We start from the raw sequence: 22997 nt of genomic DNA on the forward strand, positions 1-22997 counted from the left end.
GGGTTTTCTTCTCTTGTACGTTTGTTTATGAAAACCAATAAAAAATACTCAAATAAAAATAAAAAGAATAAACATTTACAGAATATTGATTTTGAAGTGGGACAAGTGGTTTTTCTCATGTATCACATGAATCCCTTAGCAGCACGAGTTAGTAGTTGGATAACGACATTCACATAAGTACAGTATACAGAAGGAAGTCTCTATTTGAGGAAGCAGCTGTGAACCAGGATGTAAATTAGCATAATGTATACAAAGAAAGTTTGCAGAAGAGTCTCAAACAAATAACAGGTGATCATTCATATACTATAAAGTACATGAATACTCAGCCTGCATTTAATTTTAAATACAATTATTTTATTCTATCTCATTAATGCCCCCAGAATGAGGGACTAGAGGCTCCCAGGTGCAGAGATTCTCAGACAGCATGTAAGGGGTACCATCATATTATCACCAATTAGGGCAGAGTAATAAGGTAATAAAAGACAATCTGTAGGTGGCACTGAGAACATCTAATCCTACTACTAGGCAGTAGGGGGAGCCCTGGTAACATTGTATGTATGGAGAGAGGGCAGGCTCTGTTCCTGTACTTGAATTTGTACAGCAAGGGAGAAGGATCAGAACACGGAGCTACATCCTATGTGCCGGGAATCAACGTCAGCCCCACATATCCAGTTAGCAAACACTTATTTCTGTCTCTTGTAAATCTTGCGTGCCAGGCCCAGGAAGATCTCCTTTGGCAGCCCATTTGCATGCTGGGAGATGAGAATCTGCAGTCTCTGGTAACTCTCCTCCTCATATTGTCTGTACAAAGCAGGCAGACCTAGATCCTCATACAGCTGCTTTACCTTCTGCACCTTGTCCACATCATCATGGCCATAGTTCTCCTGTGTGTCAAAACAATGCGAGGGTTAATAACGGAGATAGCGTTCACCCCAGCTGAGGCATACCACTAGGATATGTAAAAACCAATGGCGCAGACAGAGCAGGTACCTCTAGGATATGTATAACCAGTGATTCATAAAGAACATGGAACTGCAGGAGGATGTAGAACTTTCAGGGAAGGTGTAACCACAGGTGGACTAGGAGCTGCCAGGGAAGGTTCAAATGTAGGAGGAAGAGCTATCAGGAAAGATGTAACCACAGAAGGAGGAGCAGTTGGGGAAGGTGTAACCACATAAAGAGGAGGAGCCGTCGGGGGAAGGTGTAAACGCAGGAGGAGGAGTTGTCAGGGAAGGTGTATCAGCAGGAGAATGAGCTGTCAGGGAAGGTGTAAGTGTAGGAGAAGGAGCTGTAAGAAAAGGTGTAACCACAGAAAGAGGAGCTGTCAAGGAAGGAATAACATCAAGAGGAGGAGTTGTCGAGGAAAGTGTAAGGAGCTGTTAGGAGGAGGAGTAACTGCAGGGAGGAGCAATTGGGTAAGGTGCAAGTGCAGGAGAAGCTAATGGGGAAAGTTCAACCACAGGAGGAGGAGCTGTCAGGGAAGGTGTAACTGGAGGAGAAGCTGTCAGGAAAAGTGAATGTGCAGGAGGTGAAGAAAATGGGGATGGTGTAAATGCAGGTGGAAAATAAGCTATAGGGGAAGGTGTTAATGCAGGAGGAGTAGCTAATGGGGAAGTTGTTACCACAGGAGGAGAGGCTGTTGGGGGAAGGTGTACGCACAGGATGAGAAGCTAATGGGAAAGATATAACCACAGGAGGAGGAGCTGTCAGGGACGATGTAAGCAGAGGATGAGGAGCTAATGGGGAAGGTATAACTGCAGAAGGAGGAGGAGCCATCAGGGAAGGTGTAACCTCAGGAGGAAGAGGAGCTGGCAGGGAAGGTGAAGCCAAAGAAGAAGAAGGAGCTAATGAGGAAGGTGTAACTGCAGGAGGAGGAACTGTCAAGGAAGGTGAAAGCTCAGTAGCATAGATCTGTTGGAAAAGGTGTAACTGCAGGGGAAGCAACTGTTGGTAATGTGTAAGTGCAAGAGGAGGAGCTAAAAGGAAAGGTGTGACTGTAGGAGGGGGAGATGTCAGGGAAGGTGTAAAAGTAAGAGCTGTTGGGAAGGTGTAAGTACAGAAGGAGGATATGTCAGGGAAGATGTAAGGGGAGCTGTCATGGAAAGTGCATGCAACGGAGGAGTAGCAGTTGGGACAGGTGTAAGCACAGGAGGAGGAACTGTTAGTAAATGTATAAGTGCAGGAAGAGAAGCTGTCAGGGAAGCTGTAAGTGCATGAGGAGGAGGTCCTGTTGGGGAAATGTAAGTATCAGGGGGGAGGAGCTGTCAGGGAAGGTGTATGCAGAGGAGAAAGAGGCCCTGTCAGGAAAAGAGTGAGCACAGGAGCTGTCTGGGACAGTGTAACTACAGGAGGAGCTGTTGAGGAAGGTGTAAGTACAGGAGGAGTAGCATTCAGGGAAGGTGTAAGCGCAGAAGATGGAGGTGTCAGGGAAGGTGTAAATGCAGGAGATGGAGCTGTCAGAGACGGTGTAATTGCAGGAGATGGAGCTGTCGAGGAAGGTGTAAGTACAGTAGGAGGAGGCCCTATCAGGGAATGTGTAGGTGCAGGAGGATAAGGTCTCTGGGAAGGTATAACTGGAGGGTAAACTGTCCCACTATTACACTTACCTCTAGGATTTTCCTTTGCTCAGGGGTCACCCTCTTTAGTGCCTCTAACACCAGCCACGTACACTTCTTTTCCTGGATGTCAGTTCCGATCTTCCCTGTTATGCTGGGGTCTCCGTAACAGTCCAGGTAGTCATTCTAGCAGTAAATTGGGATATGGGGGCACAAAACATAACTTACACTGTATGATAAACTCGGACTTTCCCAATATCCCTTACCTGTATTATCCCCTTTCTCACCTGCACCTGGTATACCTCCCCCATTTCCAGCAGGATTGTTTTGGCATTTCTGTGATCTTCCTCCTGGTCTATTCCAGCCTATGAAGTGGGTACATGGACGAGTTACTCAGGTGGCATGAGAAGGGGTTATTTCGCTTGTTGTGTAGGTTACTGTAACATGCAGTTCCTGTCTCCAGGATTTTAATATGGTGGGGTATACACAGCTGCCAGCTCTACATTCTCTTACAAGGTTGCAAAGAAAATAACTAGATTATCAGCTCTGCTGCACAGAACTCACCATAAACATGGCAGCAGCGATGGGCAGGTGGAAGCAAAAGAAAGTTGTCTTGTATTTTGCAATGGATTTATACCTGCAGACAGAGGGCCAGGCATTAGTTCATACGAAACATACATTATTGTTGAATTCATAGGCAAACGCAGGGGGGGTGTCCAGTTGCCCAAAAACCTCCCTTCTCCACAGCCTGGCCAGAGGCCACTACATGCAGTATAAAGGGTGGAATGGAGCTGCTGCACATGCTCGGTGGCAGCAATTTTCCTACCAGTGTGTGTGTGTCTCTGGATCTGAGTTTTTCTCTTTTTCTTTTTCTCTACTCTGCTCATCCATCGCACCAAAGAGAGAATGGGATCCGGTCTGAAGATCGACAGTACCTAGGTCGACAATGTTTAGGTCGACCACTATAGGTCGACAGTCACTAGGTCGACATGGATGGAAGGTCGACAGGGTTTCTAGGTCGACATGTGCTAGGTCGACAGGTCTAAAGGTCGACATGAGTTTTTCACATTTTTTTTCTTTTTTTTTCTTTTTTCATACTTAACGATCCACGTGGACTACGATTGGAACGGTAAAGTGTGCCGAGCGAAGGCACCATGGCCGAAGCATGGCGAGCGAAGCGAGCCATGCGAGGGGACGCGGTGCACTAATTTGGGATCCCGGTCACTCTACGAAGAAAACGACACAAAAAACCCCCAAAAAACCTCATGTCGACCTTTAGACCTGTCGACCTAGCACATGTCGACCTAGAAACCCTGTCGACCTTCCATCCATGTCGACCTAGTGACTGTCGACCTATAGTGGTCGACCTAAACATTGTCGACCTAGATACTGTCGATTTGATGAACCACACCCAGAGAGAATCTGTTAAGGGGACTGCATATGTCTGAAGTTCTGTATTATATAAACTGCTCTTTGTTTGTGGCAGACTATAGCTTGTTACATGCAACTTATGCAGTTTTCATGGTCTGGCGACAATCTTTCTAAAATCGAACATTTGAAAAACCCCCTCTAGATATCCTGTATTTGCCCCTCAAATTATTATTCTCTAACATGCTCCTTAGTAGCTGGAACTACAGCACATATTATTCGAGGTACCACTCCTTAATACAAAACTAAGGGATCAATGCAATTGTGAGAGATGGTCTCCTCCCACGAGACGTGGCAGCTTGGACTCGCACAAAACTGTTCCATCCCCACATGGCTGAGATAAAATGGCTAGTTTCTCCCTTTGCAAGGAATAGTATTCCTCCCTAAGAGTCAGTAATGAGCAAATGACACCTACGCACACTGTCATGCAGCAGTGATGGCTGGAGAGAAGGACATCTAATGCAAGAATGGACAATGCACCCAAGGTTAATGAGAAAATGTATCTCTTACATAGCCCTTGGGGTAACAAACAGACCCTGGGAGTTGTGGGTACGATAATATGCAAATGCTTCTTTCAGCCCCCCCCCCCACACACACACACACACACACACTTACACACTTGTGTACTACTTATTTATTTATTATTTATTTCCAGTTACTTATATAGTGCACACATATTCTGCAGCGCTTTTACAGACACTAGTCTTCTTTATAGTGTACTAGTCTGCGCCTGAATGTTGAAGCCCTGAGATGCCCATTTTCTGTGTCCTTGCACGCAGTAGCACTGACAGTACTCCACTATCGGTGCACCATCGCTTCCACCATCGACACTTCCACCAACCTATGGCAGATGCAGTGTCTCCATCTGAACATGGGTGGTCATTCCGAGTTGATCGCACGTAGCAACTTTTTGCTGCTCATGCGATCAACTAGACGCCGCCTATGGGGGAGTGTATTTTAGCATAGCATTGCTGCGATCACTTGTGCAGCCCTGCTATGCTAAAAAAGATTCCTGCAAAACAAGACCAGGGTCAGACCTACTTACACTGTGCAACGGATCCAGAGACGAAGGTACCGGGATTGACGTCAGACATCCGCCCTGCAAACGCCTGGATCCGCCTGCATTCGCCTCACCATGCCTGGAAAATGGTCAGTTGATGCCCCGGAACACCTCCCGCCTGTCAGTCTTCCTGCATTCGCCGCTGCGATCAATTTCTGCGCTGGCGGCATCTCTGCTTGCCGGGCAATGATGCTCGTGCGCATTGCGGGCGCCACGCAGCCGCAGTCCCGACTCGTTTGCACCGCAGTGAAGAACCGCTGCGTGCAAATGGGTCGGACTGACCCCCCTGGCCTCTGTGAAAGCATGTATGTGTCTGATAACAAAGCCCACTTGCAGTGACACGCCCACAACACTCCTATAACATGCCATTGAAGACAGATGTTTTGCTCTCCCTTGTGGCCACCTCCGAGGAATGCCCATTGCTTTGCCTAATGAGTTCCGTTACCAGCTCTCCTATTTGTACACTTAGGATAACGCATGTGCCGTAGGGGTTTCCAGAATATTTTGCGCATGTGCCATAGGAAATAATCACTCAGCTGTGTAACATCGGCATTGCATGTGTTTTGTGTGCACCTGTGTATCAGCCCTGCAGTCCCATATTGCTCCAGTACTCACACATAGACACTACAGGCGAAATGTGCCACTGGCCAGAAACGCAGGGAACTCACCTGGTCTCCATGTACAGGGCTGGATCCACTTTCCCTGGCTGAGCGGTGATTAGATCTAGTGCCTGAGATGTAAGGGACTCACCTGGTCTCCATGTACTGGGCTAGATTCATCTTCCCTGGCTGAGCAGTGCTTATATCTAGTGCCTGAGATGCAGGGAACTCACCTGGTCTCTGTGTACTGGGCTAGATCCACCTTCCCTAGCTGAGAGAAGATTAGATCTAGTGTCTGCCCCAGCTCAGTCTGGTAGGAGATCTGTAACACAGAAGAGATGGGTATAAGGAATAACACTATGTATCTGGGTGTACAGGATACCAGTACAGTTCTCACCTCCAGAAACAGTTCCAGCAGGTTCAGGTAATAGGGCTGTCCTCGGCAGTGTTTCCTCAGGAGCCGATATACACATGATTCAAGCAGGAACGAGTCATTGATAGCGTCAAGTCCAATGCCCTCCTATGTCAGGGACAGTCCTCACTTAGCACCTTCACCAACCAGCTCTGACCTGTACCTCCTAATGCTCTACCCCATACCACTCGGTGATCCCAGATAACTGCTGCCTAGGGCCAGGTAGGTGAAATATTACCTTCTTGTACCAGCAAGTCTTCCCACGACGGGTCTCAGACTTATCCATAATGTCATCATACACTAGGAAGAAGAGCGACAGCTAGGGAAGGGAGGAACCAGTTATATGATTGTTATGATACATCTGAATATATGCATAAAACCCCTAGAACCACACTACAGAGGTCACCCACCTATATAAGCCGCCCTTTTCCCATAGAGACACTCTCACCAGAACTGAGATGCTGCCATATCTTAAATTCAAGAAAGTAAGGGCATACAAACATTAGGTGATTGCAAGAGAATTGACTAGAGTAGATGAAGTACAAACACAGAAACATAAACCTAAACTGGAACTGGTACAATCTAGAGATGAGAATTCCAAGGAATTGACATCTGATTTGCAAGAGACCTAATTCAGACCTGATTGCAACAACAACATTTTTCTCTAATGGGCAGTGAAGGTGGGGCAAATATAATATATGCAGAGAGTGTTAGATTTGGGTTGGGTGTGTTCAAACTAAAATCTAAATTGCAGCATAAAAATAAAGCAGCCAGTATTTATCCTGCACAGAAACAAAATAACCCACCTAAAGCTAACTCTCCAGCCCAACTTGCTCTCCATTGAGGGAGTTCGGCTGCCAAATAGTAGCGTTTGAAGTCATGAATACCCAAGACCCCGCCCTGAGAAGGTCTCTGAAGAATCAACATTTGGAATCTAGGGCGCTTCCCAGACCAAATAGTTGGGTACGATGCTTCAAAAACTTAAACTGGTGCACATTTTAGTATAAGCAGGAGTGCAGACAATACAAAGACAGAGATAAAGCACAGGGGTGGAGCTGCATGTGTGAGAGTGGTGTAGCGTGCCCCAGCTGATCGGAACCAACTGACAGTGTCTCTGTTCTCCATATGCTAGCATCCCTGGTCTCCTAGCGACAGCCGGGACCAGCATGCATTGCGGTACTAACACCGCACTCTGGCGGCCCGCGTTCCTAGCAATGGCCAGGACCCGGAAAACAGGTTGTGAGCTGCAGTGACTCATAATAATGATGTGACATAGACAGTCAGATATCACAGGCAAACTTGGGACCTCACCAGCTCCACACACCAGCCCACCACCAGGGCCCTCTCTATGGTCTCCTCATCCTGCAGGGTCAGTGGCAACAGCTCCCGGACAGAGGCCAATACAGTGATACCTCGAATATACTTTCCTCCAGGGGCATTGTACTCCAGGACCTATGAAGCAAACACGCACATTGGTACAGTTTTGGGAAAGGAGTGGAAGATAGCTAAGCAGAGCCTCACAGGTCTCACTTACCTCTCGCAAGCGTGAGATGGCAACCCCAATCTCTGGGTGTCCACATTCCTCCGCTGTCAGGTCCAGCACTACCTTCTCAAAGAAGCTGGAAAACTCCTGGAAATTATCGGAGGCTGTTGATGCCTTCACAGAGGCCATTGTCAGGGGCTAGGAGAAAGCCAACATGACATCTGTCAACTGAGAGCTACTGTATATATATGCACTAGAAATATGCATGCATACACACATTATATATTCAATGACAAACAAGGTAGTCTCTTATGAGTCTCTTATGACTCATGTTTAAGATAAGGTTAATTACTCACAAGTCCCTGCATACACAACTCAGCTTCACAGGTGGACCACGTGGGTATCATTATTAGATCATAAGTGCCTGGGTGGAGGTATAAGTAGATTTTCTTGTGTTGGTGCTGGGCAACTGATGTCAGTTAGTGGTTGATGACTAGCCAGGAGACCACTGTGTCTAGTCAGTGACAGGGTTGCGGGAATACTTTGCTGATATAACACTGGAACCAATGCAGACCCTGTATATCCTATTCTGACATTACTGTAAATAAACTACTGATGATGTAAAAAGAAACCAAAACAAGCCTGAACCAGGTACACTGTTGTGGAAAGTGGTGCCACAAGATGGAACTGAGGACTGTTTCCCAATTCCGAGACTTGTTTCGTTACATGCATGTGCTAGTCATCAACATAATGATGTTACCCTAGATTATACATTTAAACTGTTGAATTAAATGGTGTAGGGAAACCTGCCAGGCTGGCAGAGGGTGACCCATGTATAGAAAAAATATATATATTTAAAATAGAAATATATTGTATAGAGCGGAAGTTGTCGATGGGAAAAGATGTAACTAGGGATGACAGCGCCCTGTCAATGGGCAGAGGTGTAACTAGGAATGACGGCGCCTGGTCAATGGGTAAAGGTGTTACTAGGGATGACAGCGTCCTTTCACTGGGCAATGGTATAACTAGGTGTGAAGGTGCCCTCTCACTGAGCAGAAGTGTAACTAAGGATGTCGGCGCCCTGTCACTGGCCAGAAGTGTAACTAGGGATGATGGCGCCCTGGCACTGGGCAGAGGAGTAACTAGGGATGATGGCACCCTGTCACTGGGCAGAGGTGAAACTAGGGATGACTGCGCCATGCCTATGGGCAGAGGTGTAACTAGGGATGACGGCGCCCGGTCACTGGGCCGAGGTGTAACTAGTGATGATGGCACCCTGTCACTGGGCAGAGGTATAACTAGAAATATGGCGCTATGTCACTGGACAGAGGTGTATCTAGGGATGATGGCACCTTGTCGCTGGGCAGAGATATAACAAGGGATATAGTTCCCTGTCACTGAGCAGAGGTGTAAATAAGGATATAACGACGTATGACTTGGCAGATGAACAACTAGTGATGACGGTGCCCTGTCACTGGGCAGAGGTGTAACTAGGGATGATGGTGCCTTATCACTGGGGAGTGGGGTAACAAGGGATGATGGCACCCTGTCACTGGGCAGAGATATAACAAGGGATATAGTTCCCTGTCACTGAGCAGAGGTGTAAATAAGGATATAACGACGTATGACTTGGCAGATGAACAACTAGTGATGACGGTGCCCTGTCACTGGGCAGAGGTGTAACTAGGGATGATGGTGCCTTATCACTGGGGAGTGGGGTAACTAGGGATGATGGCACCCTGTCACTGGGCAGAGGTGTAATTAGGGATGATGATGCCCTGTCACTGGGAAAAAGGTATAACTAGGAATATGGCGTCCTGTCACTGGGCAGAGGTGTAACTAGGGATGATGGCACCCTGTTACTAGGCATAGGTGTAACTAGAGATGATGGCGCCCTGTCACTGGGCAACAGGTGTAACTATGGATGATGGAGCCTTGCCATTGGGCAGAGGTATAAGTAGCGTTGATGGTGCCCTGTCACCAGGCAGTGGTGGAACTAGAGCTAATTGCACCCTGTCACTGAGCAGAGGTCTAACTAAGGATACTTGCGCCGTGTCACTGGACAGAAGTGTAACTAGGGTTTTGGTGCTCTGTAACTGGGAAGAGGTGTGACTAGGGATATGGCACCCTCTCACTAGAGATATTGATGCATTATTACTGGGGAGAGGTGTAACTAGGGATGATGATGCCCTTTCAATGGGCAGAGGTGTAACTAGGGATGATGGTACCCTGTCACTGGGTAGAGGAGTAACTATGGATGAAGGCGCCCTGTCACTGGGCAGAGGTGTAACTATGGATGAAGGCGACCTGTCACTGGGCAGAGGTATAGCTATGGATTTGGCGCCCTGTCACTGGGCAGAGGTGTAATTAGGGATGATGGTGCCCTCTCTGTAGGCATAGGTGTAACTAGGGATGATGGCGCCCTGTCACTGGGCAGAGGTGTAACTAGGGATATGGCACCCTATCACTAAGCATAGGTAGAGATATTGGTTCCCTATTACTGGGGAGAGGTATAACTAGAGATAATGTTGCCATATTACTGGTGAGAGGTGTAACTAGGTATGACGGCACCCTGTCACTGGGCAGAAATGTGTAGCTAGGCAGAGGTCTAACGAGGGATAATGGTGCCATGTCACTGGGCAGAAATCTAGCTAGGGTCTTGGCGCTCTGTAAACGGTCAGATGGTGCCCTGTCACTGGGAAGAGGTGTAACTAGGGATATGCACCCTCTCACTAGGCAGAGGTGTAACTAGAGATATTGATGCATTATTACTGGGGAGAGGTGTTACTAGGGATGATGGCGCCCTGTCACTGGGCAGAGGTGTAACTAGGGATGATGGCACCCTATCACTGGGCAGAGGTGTAACTGGGGATGATGGCACCATGTCAGTAAGTAGAGGTGTAACTAGGGATGATGGCATCCTATCACTGGGCATAGGTATAACTTGGGTTGATGGCACCCTATTACTGGGCAGTGGTCTATCTAGGAATATAGCGCCCTATAGGGCAAAAGTATAACTAGTGTTTTGGTGCTCTGTAACTGGTCAGAGATGTAAATAGATATGATGGCACCATATCATTGGGCAGAGGTGTAACTAGGGGTTATGGCACCGTGTCAATGGCCAGAATTGTAGCTAGGGTTTTCCACACTCTGTAACTGCTTAGAGGTGTAACTAGGGATGATGGCGCCCTGTCACTGGGCAGAGGTGAAACTAATGATGATGGTGCCCTGTCACTGGGCAGAATATTATTTAGGGATATGGGGGGTCATTCCAAGTTGTTCACTCGTTGCCGATTTTCACAACGGAGCGATTAATGCGAAAATGTGCATGCGCATGGTACGCAGTGCGCATGCGCTAAGTATTTGAGCTCAAAACTTAGTAGATTTACTCACGGCAGAACAAAGAATTTTCATTGTTGAAGTGATCGGAGTGTGATTGACAGGTAGTGGGTGTTTCTGGGCGGAAACTGGCCGTTTTCTGGGAGTGTGCGGAAAAACGCAGGCGTGCCAGGATAAAACGCGGGAGTGTCTGGAGAAACGGGGGAGTGGCTATCCGAACGCAGGGCGTGTTTGTGACGTCAAACCAGGAACGGAACGGGCTGAGCTGATCGCAGTGTAGGAGTAAGTCTCAAGCTACTCAGAAACTGCTAAGAATTTTCTATTCGCAATTCTGCTAATCTTTAGTTCGCAATTCTGCTAAGCGAAGATACAGTCTTAGAGGGCGGCGGCCTAGCGTGTGCAATGCTGCTAAAATCTGCTAGCGAGCGAACAACTCAGAATCACCCCCATGGTGTCCTGTCACTTGGCAGAGGTGTAACTAGGGATGATGGTGCCCTGTCACTGGGCAGAGGTGTTTTTAGGGTTAATGATGCCCTGTCACTAGGCAGAGTTGTGACAAGGGATGTGGTGCACTGTCACTGGACAGAGGTGTAACTTGGATTGATGGTGCCCTATCATTGGGCAGAGGTGTAACTAGGAATGATGGTGCCCTGTCTCTGGGAAGAAGATTATCTAAGGATATGGTGCCCTGTCACTGGGCAGTGGTGTAACTACGGATGATGGCACCCTGTCACTGGGCAGAGGTGTAACTAGGGATGATGGTGCCCTATCATTGGGCAGAGGTGTAACTAGGGATGATGGTGCCCTGTCTCTGGGCAGAGGTGTAACTAGAGATAATAGTGACCTATCACTGGGCAGAAGTGTAACTAGAGATGATGGTACCCTGTGACTGGGACGAGGTGTAACTAGGGATAGGGTGCCCTGTCCAGTCACTGGGCAGAGGTGTAACTAGGAATGATGGCTCCCTGTCACTGGGCAGAGGTGTAACTAGGGATAGTGCCCTTTCACTGGGCAGAGGTGTAACTATGGATGCTGGTGCCCTGTCACAGGGCAGTGGTGGAACTAAAGCTGATGGTACCCTGTCACTGGGCAGAGGTATAAGTAGAGATGATGGCACCCTGTCTGTGGGCAGAGGTATAACTATGGATATGGCACCCTGTCACTGGGCAGAGGTGTAACTAGGAATGATGGTGCTTTGTCACTGGGCAGAGGTGTAACTCGTGATGATGGTGCACTATCACTGGGCAGAGGTGTAACTAGGGATGATGGTACCTTGTCCCTGGGCAGAGGTGTGACTAGGGATATGGCAACCTGTCCTGTCACTGGGCAGAGGTGTAACTAAGGATGATGGCGCCCTGTCACTGGGCAGAGGATTATCTACATGTATGGAACCCTGTCACTGGGCAGAGGTGTAACAATGGATGATGGTGCCCGGTCACTATGCAGAGGTGTAACTAGGGCACCCTGTCACTGGGCAGAGGTGTAACTCGTGATGATGGCACCCTATCACTGGGCAGAGGTGTAACTAGGGATGATGCCACCTTGTCACTGGGCAGAGGGGTGACTAGGGATATGGCACCCTGTCCTGTCACTGGGCAGAGGTGTAACTAAGGATGATGGCACCCTGTCACTGAGCAGAGATGTAACTAGGGATGATGGCGCCCAGTCACTGAGCAGTGATGTAACTAGTGATGTGGTGCCATGTCACTGGGCAGAGGTGTAACTAGGGATAATGGTGCCCTGTCACTGGGCAGTGGTGTAGCTAGGCAGAGGTCTAACTAGGGATGCTGGTGCCGCGTCACTGGGCAGAAGTGTAAGTAAGGATCACAGTGCCCTGTCACTGGGCAGAGGTGTAATTAGGGATGAAGGTACCTTATCAATAGGCAGAAGTATTAGTAGGGACGATGGTGCCCTGTCACTAGGCAGTGGTGTAACTGGAGATGATGGTACCCTGTCACTGGGCAGAGGTGTAATTAGGGATGATGATGCCCTGTCACTGGGAAAAAGGTATAACTAGGAATATGGCGTCCTGTCACTGGGCAGAGGTGTAACTAGGGATGATGGCACCTTGTCACTGGGCAGAGGGGTGACTAGGGATATGGCATCCTGTCCTGTCACTGGGCAGAGGTGTAACTAAGGATGATGGCACCCTGTCACTGAGCAGAAGTGTAACTAGGGATGATGGCACCTGTCACTGGGCAGAGGGGTAGCTAGGGATGAATATGCCCTATCACTGGGGAGAGGTGTAACGAGGGATGACGGCACCCTGTCACTGGGCAAACGGTTAGCTAAGCAGAGGTCTAACTAAGGATGATGGTGCCCTGTCACTGGGCAGAAGTCTAACTAGGGATAATGGTGCCCTGTCACTGGGCAGTGGTGTAGCTAGGCAGAGGTCTAACTAGGGATGCTGGTGCCGCGTCACTGGGCAGAAGTGTAAGTAAGGATCACAGTGCCCTGTCACTGGGCAGAGGTATAATTATGGATGAAGATGCCTTATCAGTGGGAAGAGGTATTGGTAGGGATGATGATGCCCTCTCACTGGGCAGAGGTGTAATTAGGGATGAAGGTGCCTTATCAGTGGGCAGAAGAATAAGTAGGGACGATGGTGCCCTGTCACTTGGCAGTGGTGTAACTGGAGATGATGGTACCCTGTCACTGGGCAGAGGTGTAATTAGGGATGATGATGCCCTGTCACTGGGAAAAAAGGTATAACTAGGAATATGGCGTCCTGTCACTGGGCAGAGGTGTAACTAGGGATGATGGCACCCTGTTACTAGGCATAGGTGTAACTAGAGATGATTTCGCCCTGTCACTGGGCAACAGGTGTAACTATGGATGATGGAGCCTTGCCATTGGGCAGAGGTATAAGTAGGGTTGATGGTGCCCTGTCACCAGGCAGTGGTGGAACTAGAGCTGAGGGCACCCTGTCACTGAGCAGAGGTCTAAATAAGGATAATTGCGCCGTGTCACTGGGCAGAAGTGTAACTAGGGTTTTGGTTCTCTGTAACTCGTCAGAGGTGTAAATAGGGATGATGGCGTCCCATAACTGGGCAATGGTGCAACTAGGAATGATGGAGCCATGTCACTGGGCAGAGGTGTAACTAGGGATGATGGCGCTCTGTCACTGGGAAGAGGTGTGACTAGGGATATGGCACCCTCTCACTAGGCAGAGATGTAACTAGAGATATTGATGCATTATTACTGGGGAGAGTTGTAACTAGGGATGATGGCACCCTGTCACTGGGCAGAGGTGTAACTAGGGATGATGGTGCCCGGTCACTGGGTAGAGGCGTAACTATGGATTTGGCGCCCTGTCACTGGGCAGAGGTGTAATTAGGGATGATGGTGCCCTGTCTCTAGGCATAGGTGTAACTAGAGATGATGGTGCCCTGTCACTGGGCAGAGGTGTAACTAGGGCAACCTGTCACTGGTCAAAGGTGTAGCTATGGGTGAAGGCGCCCTGTCACTGGGCAGAGGTGTTACTATGGATTTGGCGCCCTGTCACTAGGCAGAGGTGTAATTAGGGATGATGGTGCCCTGTCTCTAGGCATAGGTGTAACTAGGGATGATGGGGCCCTGTCACTGGGCAGAGGTGTAACTAGGGATATGGCACCCTATCACTAAGTATAGGTAGAGATAATGTTTTCATATTACTGGGGAGAGGTATAACTAGAGATAATATTGCCATATTACTGGTGAGAGGTGTAACTAGGTATGACGGCACCCTGTCACTGGGCAGAAATGTGTAGCTAGGCAGAGGTCTAACAAGGTATGATGGCGCCCTGTCACTGGTCAGAGGTGTAACTAGGAATAATGGTGCCCTATCACTGGGCAGAGGCGTAACTGGGTATGATGGCGCCATGGCAGTTAGCAGAGGTGTAACTAGGGATGATGGCACCCTGTTACTGGGCAGAGGTCTACCTAGGGATATAGTGCCCTGTCACTGGGCAGAGGTGTAACTAGGGATGATGGTGCCCTATCATTGGGCAAAAGTGTAACCAGGGTTTTGGTGCTCTGTAACTGGTTAGAGGTGTAAATAGATATGATGGTACCGTATCACTGGGCAGAGGTGTAACTAGGGGTTATGGCACTGTGTCACTGGGCAGAATAGTAACTAGGGTTTTTGGCACACTTTAACTTGTTAAAGGTGTAACTAGAGATGATGATGCCCTATCACTGGGCAGAGTTGTAACTAGAGATAATATTGCCCTGTTACTGGGCAGAGGTATAACTAGGGATGATGGCGCCTTGTCACTGGGCAGAGGTGTAACTAGGGATGATGGTGCCCTGTTACTGTGTAGAGGTGTAACTATAGATAATAGTACCCTGTCCTGTCACTGGGCAGAGGTGAAACTAAGGATGATGGCACCCTGTCACTTGGCAGAGGTGTAACTAGGGATATTGGTGCCCTGTCACTGGGCAGAGGTGTAACTAGGGTTAATGATGCCCTGTCACTGGACAGAGGTGTAACTAGGAATGATGGTGCCCTATCATTGGGCAGAGGTGTATCTAGGGATGATGGTGCCCTGTCTATGGGAAGAAGATTATCTAAGGATATGGTGCCCTGTCACTGGGCAGAGGTGTAAGCAGGGATGATGGTGCCCTGTCACTAGGCAGAGGAGTTTCTAGGGATGATGGTGCCCTATCATTGGACAGAGATGTAACTAGGGATGATGGTGCCCTGTCTCCGGGCAGAGGTGTAACTAGAGATAATAGTGACCTATCACTGGGCAGAAGTGTAACTAGGGATGATGGCACCCTGTCACTGGGACGAGGTGTAACTAGGAATATGGTGCCTGTCCAGTCACTGGGCAGAGGTGTAACTAGGAATGATGGCACCCTGTCACTGGGCAGAGGTGTAACTAGGGATGCTGGTACCCTGTCACTGGGCAGAGGTATAAGTACAGATGATGGCACCCTCTCTGTGGGCAGAGGTATAACTATGGATATGGCACCCTGTCACTGGGCAGAGGTGTAACTAGTAATGATGGTGCTTTGTCACTGGGCAGAGGTGTAACTCGTGATGATGGTACCTTGTCACTGGGCAGAGGTGTAACTAGTAATGATGGTGCCCTATCACTGGGCAGAGGTGTAACTAGGGATGATGGTACCTTGTCACTGGGCAGAGGTGTTGCTAGGGATATGGCACCCTGTCCTGTCACTGGGCAGAGGTGTATCTAAGGATGATGGCGCCCTGTCAATGGGCAGAGGATTATCTAGGGGTATGGCGCCCTGTAACTGGGCAGAGTTGTAACTAGGGATGATGGTGCCTTGTCACTGGGCAAAGGTGTGTCAATGGATGATGTTGCCCTGTCACTGGACATAGGTATAACTAGGGTTGTGGTGCCCTTTCACTATACAGAGTTGTAAATAGGGATGTTGGCACATTGTCACTGGGCAGAGGTGTAACTAGGGATGATGGTGCTCTTTCATTGAGCAGAGGTGTAACTAGGGATGATGGTGCCCTGTCACAGGGCATTGGTAGAACTAGAGCTGACGGTACCCTGTCACTGGGCAGAGGTGTAAGTAGAAATGATGGCACCCTGTCACTGCGCAGAGGTGTAACTAGGGTTAATGGTGCCCTGTCAGGAGAGGAGAGGTGTAACTAGGGATGATGGTGCCCTATCATTGGGCAGAGGTGTAACTAGGGATGATGGTGCCCTGTCTCTGGGCAGAGGTGTAACTAGAGATAATAGTGACCTATCACTGGGCAGAGGTGTAACTAGGGATGATGGCACCCTGTCACTGGGACGAGGTGTAACTAGGGATATGGCGCTCTGTCCTGTCACTGGGCATAGGTATAACTAGGGATGATGGCACCCTATCACTGGGCAGATGTGTAACTAGGAATGATGGTGCCCTGTCACTGGGCAGAGGTCTAACTAGGGATGCTGATGCCCTTTCATTGGGCAGAGGTGTAACTAGGGATGATGGTGCCCTGTCACAGGGCATTGGTGGAACTAGAGCTGATGGTACCCTGTCACTGGGCAGAGGTGTAAGTATAGATGATGGCACCCTGTCTCTGGGCAGAGGTATAACTATGGATATAGCACCCTGTCACTGGGCAGAGGTGTACCTAGGAATGATGGTGCCTTGTCACTGGGCAGAGGTGTAACTCGTGATGATGGTACCCTATCACTGGGCAGAGGTGAAACTAAAGATGATGGTGCCCGGTCACTGGTCAGAGGTGTAACTAGGAATGATGGCACCCTATCACTTGGCAGAGGTGTAACTAGGGAAGATGGTGCCCTGTCACTGGGCAGAGGTATAACTAGGGTAAATGATGCCCTGTCACTATGCAGAGGTGTAACTAGAGATGTGGTGTACTGTCACTGGACAGAGGTGTAACTAGGGATGTGGTGTACTGTCACTGGACAGAGGTGTAACTAGGAATGATGGTGCCCTATCACTGGGCAGAGGTGTAACTAGGGAAGATGGTGCCCTGTCACTGGGCAGAGGTGTAACTAGGGATGTGGTGTATTGTCACTGGACAGAGGTGTAACTAGGAATGATGGTGCCCTGTCACTGGGCAGAAATGTGTAGCTAGGCAGAGGTTTAACAAGGGATGATGGCGCCCTGTCACTGGGAAGAGGTGTAACTAGGGATATGCACCATCTCACTAGGCAGAGGTGTAACTAGAGATATTGATGCATTATTACTGGGGAGAGGTGTAACTAGGTATGATGGTGCCCTGTCACTGGTCAGATGTGTAACTAGGGATAATGGTGCCCTATCACTGGGCAGAGGTGTAACTGGGGATGATGGCGCTATGGCAGTTAGCAGAGGTGTAACTAGGGATGATGGCACCCTGTTACTGGGCAGTGGTCTACCTAGGGATATAGTGCCCTGTCACTCGGCAGAGGTGTAACTAGGGATGATGGTGCCCTATCATTGAGCAAAAGTGTAACTAGGGTTTTGGTGCTCTGTAACTGGTTAGAGGTGTAAATAGATATGATGGCACCGTATCACTGGGCAGAGGTGTAACTAGGGGTTATGGCACTGTGTCACTGGGCAGAATAGTAACTAGGGTTTTTGGCACACTTTAACTTGTTAGAGGTGTAACTAGAGATGATGATGCCCTATCACTGGGCAGAGTTGTAACTAGAGATAATATTGCCCTGTTACTGGGCAGAGGTATAACTATGGATGATGGTGCCTTGTCACTGGGCAGAGGTGTAACTAGGGATGATGGTGCCCTGTTACTGTGTAGAGGTGTAACTATAGATAATAGTACCCTGTCCTGTCACTGGGCAGAGGTAAAACTAACGATGATGGTGCCCTGTCACTGGGCAGAAGAGTATTTAGGGATATGGTGTCCTGTCACTGGGCAGAGGTGTAACTAGGGAAGATGGCACCCTATCACTGGGCAGAGGTGTAACTATGGATGATGGCACCCTGTCACTTGGCAGAGGTGTAACAAGGGATATTGGTGCCCTGTCACTGGGCGGAGGTGTAACTAGGGTTAATGATGCCCTGTCACTGGACAGAGGTGTAACTAGGAATGATGGTGCCCTATCATTGGGCAGAGGTGTAACTAGGGATGATGGTGCCCTGTCTCTGGGAAGAAGATTATCTAAGGATATGGTGCCCTGTCACTGGGCAGAGGTGTATCTAGGGTTAATGGTGCCCTGTCACTAGGCAGAGGAGTAACTAGGGATATGGCACCCGGTCCTGTCACTGGTCAGAGGTGAAACTAAGGCTGATGGTGCCTTGTCACTGGGCAGAGGTGTAACTCGTGATGATGGTACCCTATCACTGGGCAGAAGTGTAACTAGGGATGATGGCACCCTGTACTGGGACGAGGTGTAACTAGGGATGATGGTGCCCTGTCACTGGGCAGAGGTTTAACTAGAGATGCTGGTGCCCTGTAACGGGGCAGTGGGGGAACTAGAGCTGATAGTACCCTGTCACTAGGCAGAGGTATAAGTAGAGATGATGGCACCCTCTCTGTGGGCAGAGGTATAACTATGGTTATGGCACCCTGTCACTGGGCAGAGGTGTAACTAGGAATGATGGTGCTTTGTCACTGGGCAGAGGTGTAACTAGGGATGATGGTACCTTGTCACTGGGCAGAGGTGTTGCTAGGGATATGGCATCCTGTCCTGTCACTGGGCAGAGGTGTAACTAAGCATGATGGCGCCCTGTCACTGGGCAGAGGATTATCTAGGGGTATGGCGCCCTGTAACTGGCAAAGGTGTAACTAGGGATGATGGTGCCCTGTCTCTGGGAAGAAGATTATCTAAGGATATGGTGCCCTGTCACTGGGCAGAGGTGTAAGTAGGGATGATGGCGCCCTGTCACTGGGCAGAGGTGTATCTAGGGTTAATGGTGCCCTGTCACTAGGCAGAGGAGTAACTTGGGATATGGCACCCCGTCCTGTCACTGGTCAGAGGTGAAACTAAGGATGATGGTGCCTTGTCACTGGGCAGAGGTGTAACTCGTGATGATGGTACCCTATCACTGGGCAGAAGTGTAACTAGGGATGATGGCACCCTGTACTGGGACGAGGTGTAACTAGGGATATGGTGCCCTTGCTGCCTAGGACCTGGTGAAGGTACAGCTCTATAGGGGGGAGCTCAACAAATACCCTTATTTGCTTTTTACTGTGCCTTCCTGGAAGGTCTTTTCTGGTACGCATTTTAACTGTAAAATATTGTGTCTTTGAATAAATTTGTAAGAAGTCTGCACCATGATTCCCTATTATTTGTTTTGCATGCACCTACATTGAGGAGCCAGACAAAGAATCATATATGGTGGGAACGACTTACTACAATAAGGAGGATACCAGATAAGCAACAGACTGTTTTTCGGACTTTGATTGGATTTTATATATATATTTTTTATGAACTTATTACGAGACTTTCCTCTATTGTTTTGTTTCTTTTGCGAGAAATAAGACGTACGGTATATATTCTTTTGTGAGAAAATAACACGTTTGGTATATATACTAATGTGAAGATTTTTTGTGGATAAAGAAAGAATCTCACATATTATCATCAAAAAATTGTTTTATGGTGTTTTCAACACCCTAAAAAAAAGTGTGTTATATACCCTTTCTAGTGCGCAGGAATTCTTTCACCCTCTTTTTTGATTGTTACTTTGTGATTAGTGGAGTCACTTAAAAATTCCAGCAGCCAGTTTATTAGCAAGGATCGCAGGTGGTACCGCTGTCTTTTTTAGGGATATGGTGCCTGTCCAGTCACTGGGCAGAGTTGTAACTAGGAATGATGGCACCCTGTCACTGGGCAGAGGTGTAACTAAGGATGATGGTGCCCTTTCACTGGGCAGAGGTTTAACTAGAGATGCTGGTGCCCTGTCACAGGGCAGTGGTGGAACTAGAGCTGATGGTACCCTGTCACTAGGCAGAGGTATAAGTAGAGATGATGGCACCCTCTCTGTGGGCAGAGGTATAACTATGGTTATGGCACCCTGTCACTGGGCAGAGGTGTAACTAGGAATGATGGTGCTTTGTCACTGGGCAGAGGTGTAACTCGTGATGATGGTGCCCTATCACTGGGCAGAGGTGTAACTAGGGATGATGGTACCTTGTCACTGGGCAGAGGTGTTGCTAGGGATATGGCACCCGGTCCTGTCACTGATCAGAGGTGTAACTAAGGATGATGGCGCCCTGTCACTGGGCAGAGGATTATCTAGGGGTATGGCGCCCTGTAACTGGGCAGAGGTGTAACTAGGGGTGATGGTGCCTTGTCACTGGGCAAAGGTGTAACAATGGATGATGTTGCCCTGTCTCTGGACATAGGTATAACTAGGGATGTGGTGCCCTTTCACTATGAAGAGTTGTAAATAGGGATGTTGGCACATTGTCACTGGGCAGAGGTGTAACTAGGGATGATGGTGCCCTTTCATTGGGCAGAGGTGTAACTAGGGATGATGGTGCCCTGTCACAGGGCATTGGTGGAACTAGATCTGATGGTACCCTGTCACTGGGCAGAGGTGTAAGTAGAGATGATGGCACCCTGTCACTGGGCAGAGGTGTAACTAGGGTTAATGGTGCCCTGTCAGGAGAGCAGAGGTGTAACTAGGGATGATGGTGCCCTATCATTGGGCAGAGGTGTAACTAGGGATGATGGTGCCCTGTCTCTGGGCAGAGGTGTAACTAGAGATAATAGTGACCTATCACTGGGCAGAGGTGTAACTAGGGATGATGGCACCGTGTCACTGGGACGAGGTGTAACTAGGGATATGGCGCCCTGTCCTGTCACTGGGCATAGGTGTAACTAGGGATGATGGCACCCTATCACTGGGCAGAGGTGTAACAAGGAATGATGGCGCCCTGTCACTTGGCAGAGGTCTAACTAGGGACGATGGTGCCCTTTAACTGGGCAGAGGTGTAACTAGGGATGATGGTGCCCTGTCACAGGGCATTGGTGGAACTAGAGCTGATGGTACCCTGTCACTGGGCAGAGGTATAACTATGGATATAGCACCCTATCACTGGGCAGAAGTGTACCTAGGAATGATGGTGCCTTGTCACTGGGCAGAGGTGTAACTCGTGATGATGGTACCCTATCACTGGGCAGAGGTGTAACTAGGGATGATGGTACCTTGTCACTGGGCAGAGGAGTGACTAGGGATATGGCACCCGGTCCTGTCACTGGTCAGAGGTGAAACTAAGGATGATGGCACTCTATCACTGGGCAGAGGTGTAACTAGGGATGATGGCGACCTGTCACTTGGCAGAGGTGTAACTAGGGATGATGACGCCCTGTCACTTGGCAGAGGTGTAACTAGGGATGATGGTGCCCTGTCACTGGGCAGAGGTGTAACTAGGCTTAATGGTGCCCTGTCACTATGCAGAGGTGTAACTAGGGATGTGGTGCACTGTCACTGGACAGAGGTGTAACTAGGAATGATGGTGCCCTATCATTGGGCAGAGGTGTAACTAGCGATGATGGTGCCCTGTCTCTGGGCAGAAGATTATCTAAGGATATGGTGCATTGTCACTGGGCAGAGGTGTAAGTAGGGATGATGGCACCCTGTCACTGGGCAGAGGTATATCTATGGATATGGCACCCTGTCACTGGGCAGAGGTGTAACTAGGGATGATGGCGCCCTGTCACTGGGCAGAGGTGTAACTAGGGTTAATGGTGTCCTGTCAGGAGAGCAGAGGTGTAACTAGGGTTAATGGTGCCCTGTCAGGAGAGCAGAGGTGTAACTAGGGATGATGGTGCCCTGTCTCTGGGCAGAGGTGTAACTAGAGATAATAGTGACCTATCACTGGTCAGAGGTGTAACTAGGGATGATGGCACCCTGTCACTGGGACGAGGTGTAACTAGGAATACGGCACCCTGTTCTGTCACTGGGCATAGGTGTAACTAGGAATGATGGTGCCCTGTCACAGGGCATTGGTGGAACTAGAGCTGATGGTACCCTGTCACTGGGCAGAGGTGTAAGTAGAGATGATGGCACCCTGTCACTGGGCAGAGGTGTGACTAGGGTTAATGGTGCCCTGTCAGGAGAGCAGAGGTGTAACTAGGGATGATGGTGCCCTATCATTGGGCAGAGGTGTAACTAGGGATGATGGTGCCCTGTCTCTGGGCAGAGGTGTAACTAGAGATAATAGTGACCTATCACTGGGCAGAGGTGTAACTAGGGATGATGGCACCCTGTCACTGGGATGAGGTGTAACTAGGGATATGGCGCCCTGTCCTGTCACTGGGCATAGGTGCAACTAGGGATGATGGCACCCTATCACTGGGCAGAGGTGTAACAAGGAATGATGGCGCCCTGTCACTGGGCAGAGGTCTAACTAGGGATGACGGTGCCCTTTAACTGGGCAGAGGTGTAACTAGGGATGATGGCGCCCTGTCACTTGGCAGAGGTGTAACTAGGGATGATGGCGCCCTGTCACTTGGCAGAGGTGTAACTAGGGATGATGGTGCCCTGTCACTGGGCAGAGGTGTAACTAGGGTTAATGATGCCCTGTCACTATGCAGAGGTGTAACTAGGGATGTGGTGCACTGTCACTGGACAGAGGTGTAATTAGGAATGATGGTGCCCTATCATTGGGCAGAGGTGTAACTAGCGATGATGGTGCCCTGTCTCTGGGCAGAAGATTATCTAAGGATATGGTGCATTGTCACTGGGCAGAGGTGTAAGT

General features: G+C 49.1%; 1 protein-coding gene across 3 annotated transcripts in view; it reads right to left on the bottom strand.

Moving 5' to 3' along the window:
• Positions 1-273: 273 nt before the first annotated feature.
• Positions 274-22997, bottom strand: part of LOC134945551 (farnesyl pyrophosphate synthase-like) — a 28504-nt gene continuing 5780 nt past the window's right edge. Inside the window, exons 2-10 of one of the 3 annotated variants that reach the window (XM_063934913.1) lie at positions 7589-7735; positions 7366-7506; positions 6293-6373; positions 6040-6162; positions 5876-5964; positions 3120-3192; positions 2843-2920; positions 2607-2741; positions 274-884 (exon numbers count right to left, since the gene is read on the bottom strand). In XM_063934913.1, the coding sequence (XP_063790983.1) occupies positions 684-884; positions 2607-2741; positions 2843-2920; positions 3120-3192; positions 5876-5964; positions 6040-6162; positions 6293-6373; positions 7366-7506; positions 7589-7735 (1068 nt within the window). In that variant the 3' untranslated portion in view covers positions 274-683. Of the gene's footprint in view, positions 885-2606; positions 2742-2842; positions 2921-3119; positions 3193-5875; positions 5965-6039; positions 6163-6292; positions 6374-6464; positions 6525-7365; positions 7507-7588; positions 7736-22997 lie in introns of those variants that run through there. The other 2 variants (XM_063934915.1, XM_063934914.1) reach the window with 2 other exon arrangements.

This window comes from Pseudophryne corroboree, chromosome 7, assembly GCF_028390025.1.
Source record: "Pseudophryne corroboree isolate aPseCor3 chromosome 7, aPseCor3.hap2, whole genome shotgun sequence".
Lineage (NCBI taxonomy): Eukaryota > Metazoa > Chordata > Amphibia > Anura > Myobatrachidae > Pseudophryne > Pseudophryne corroboree.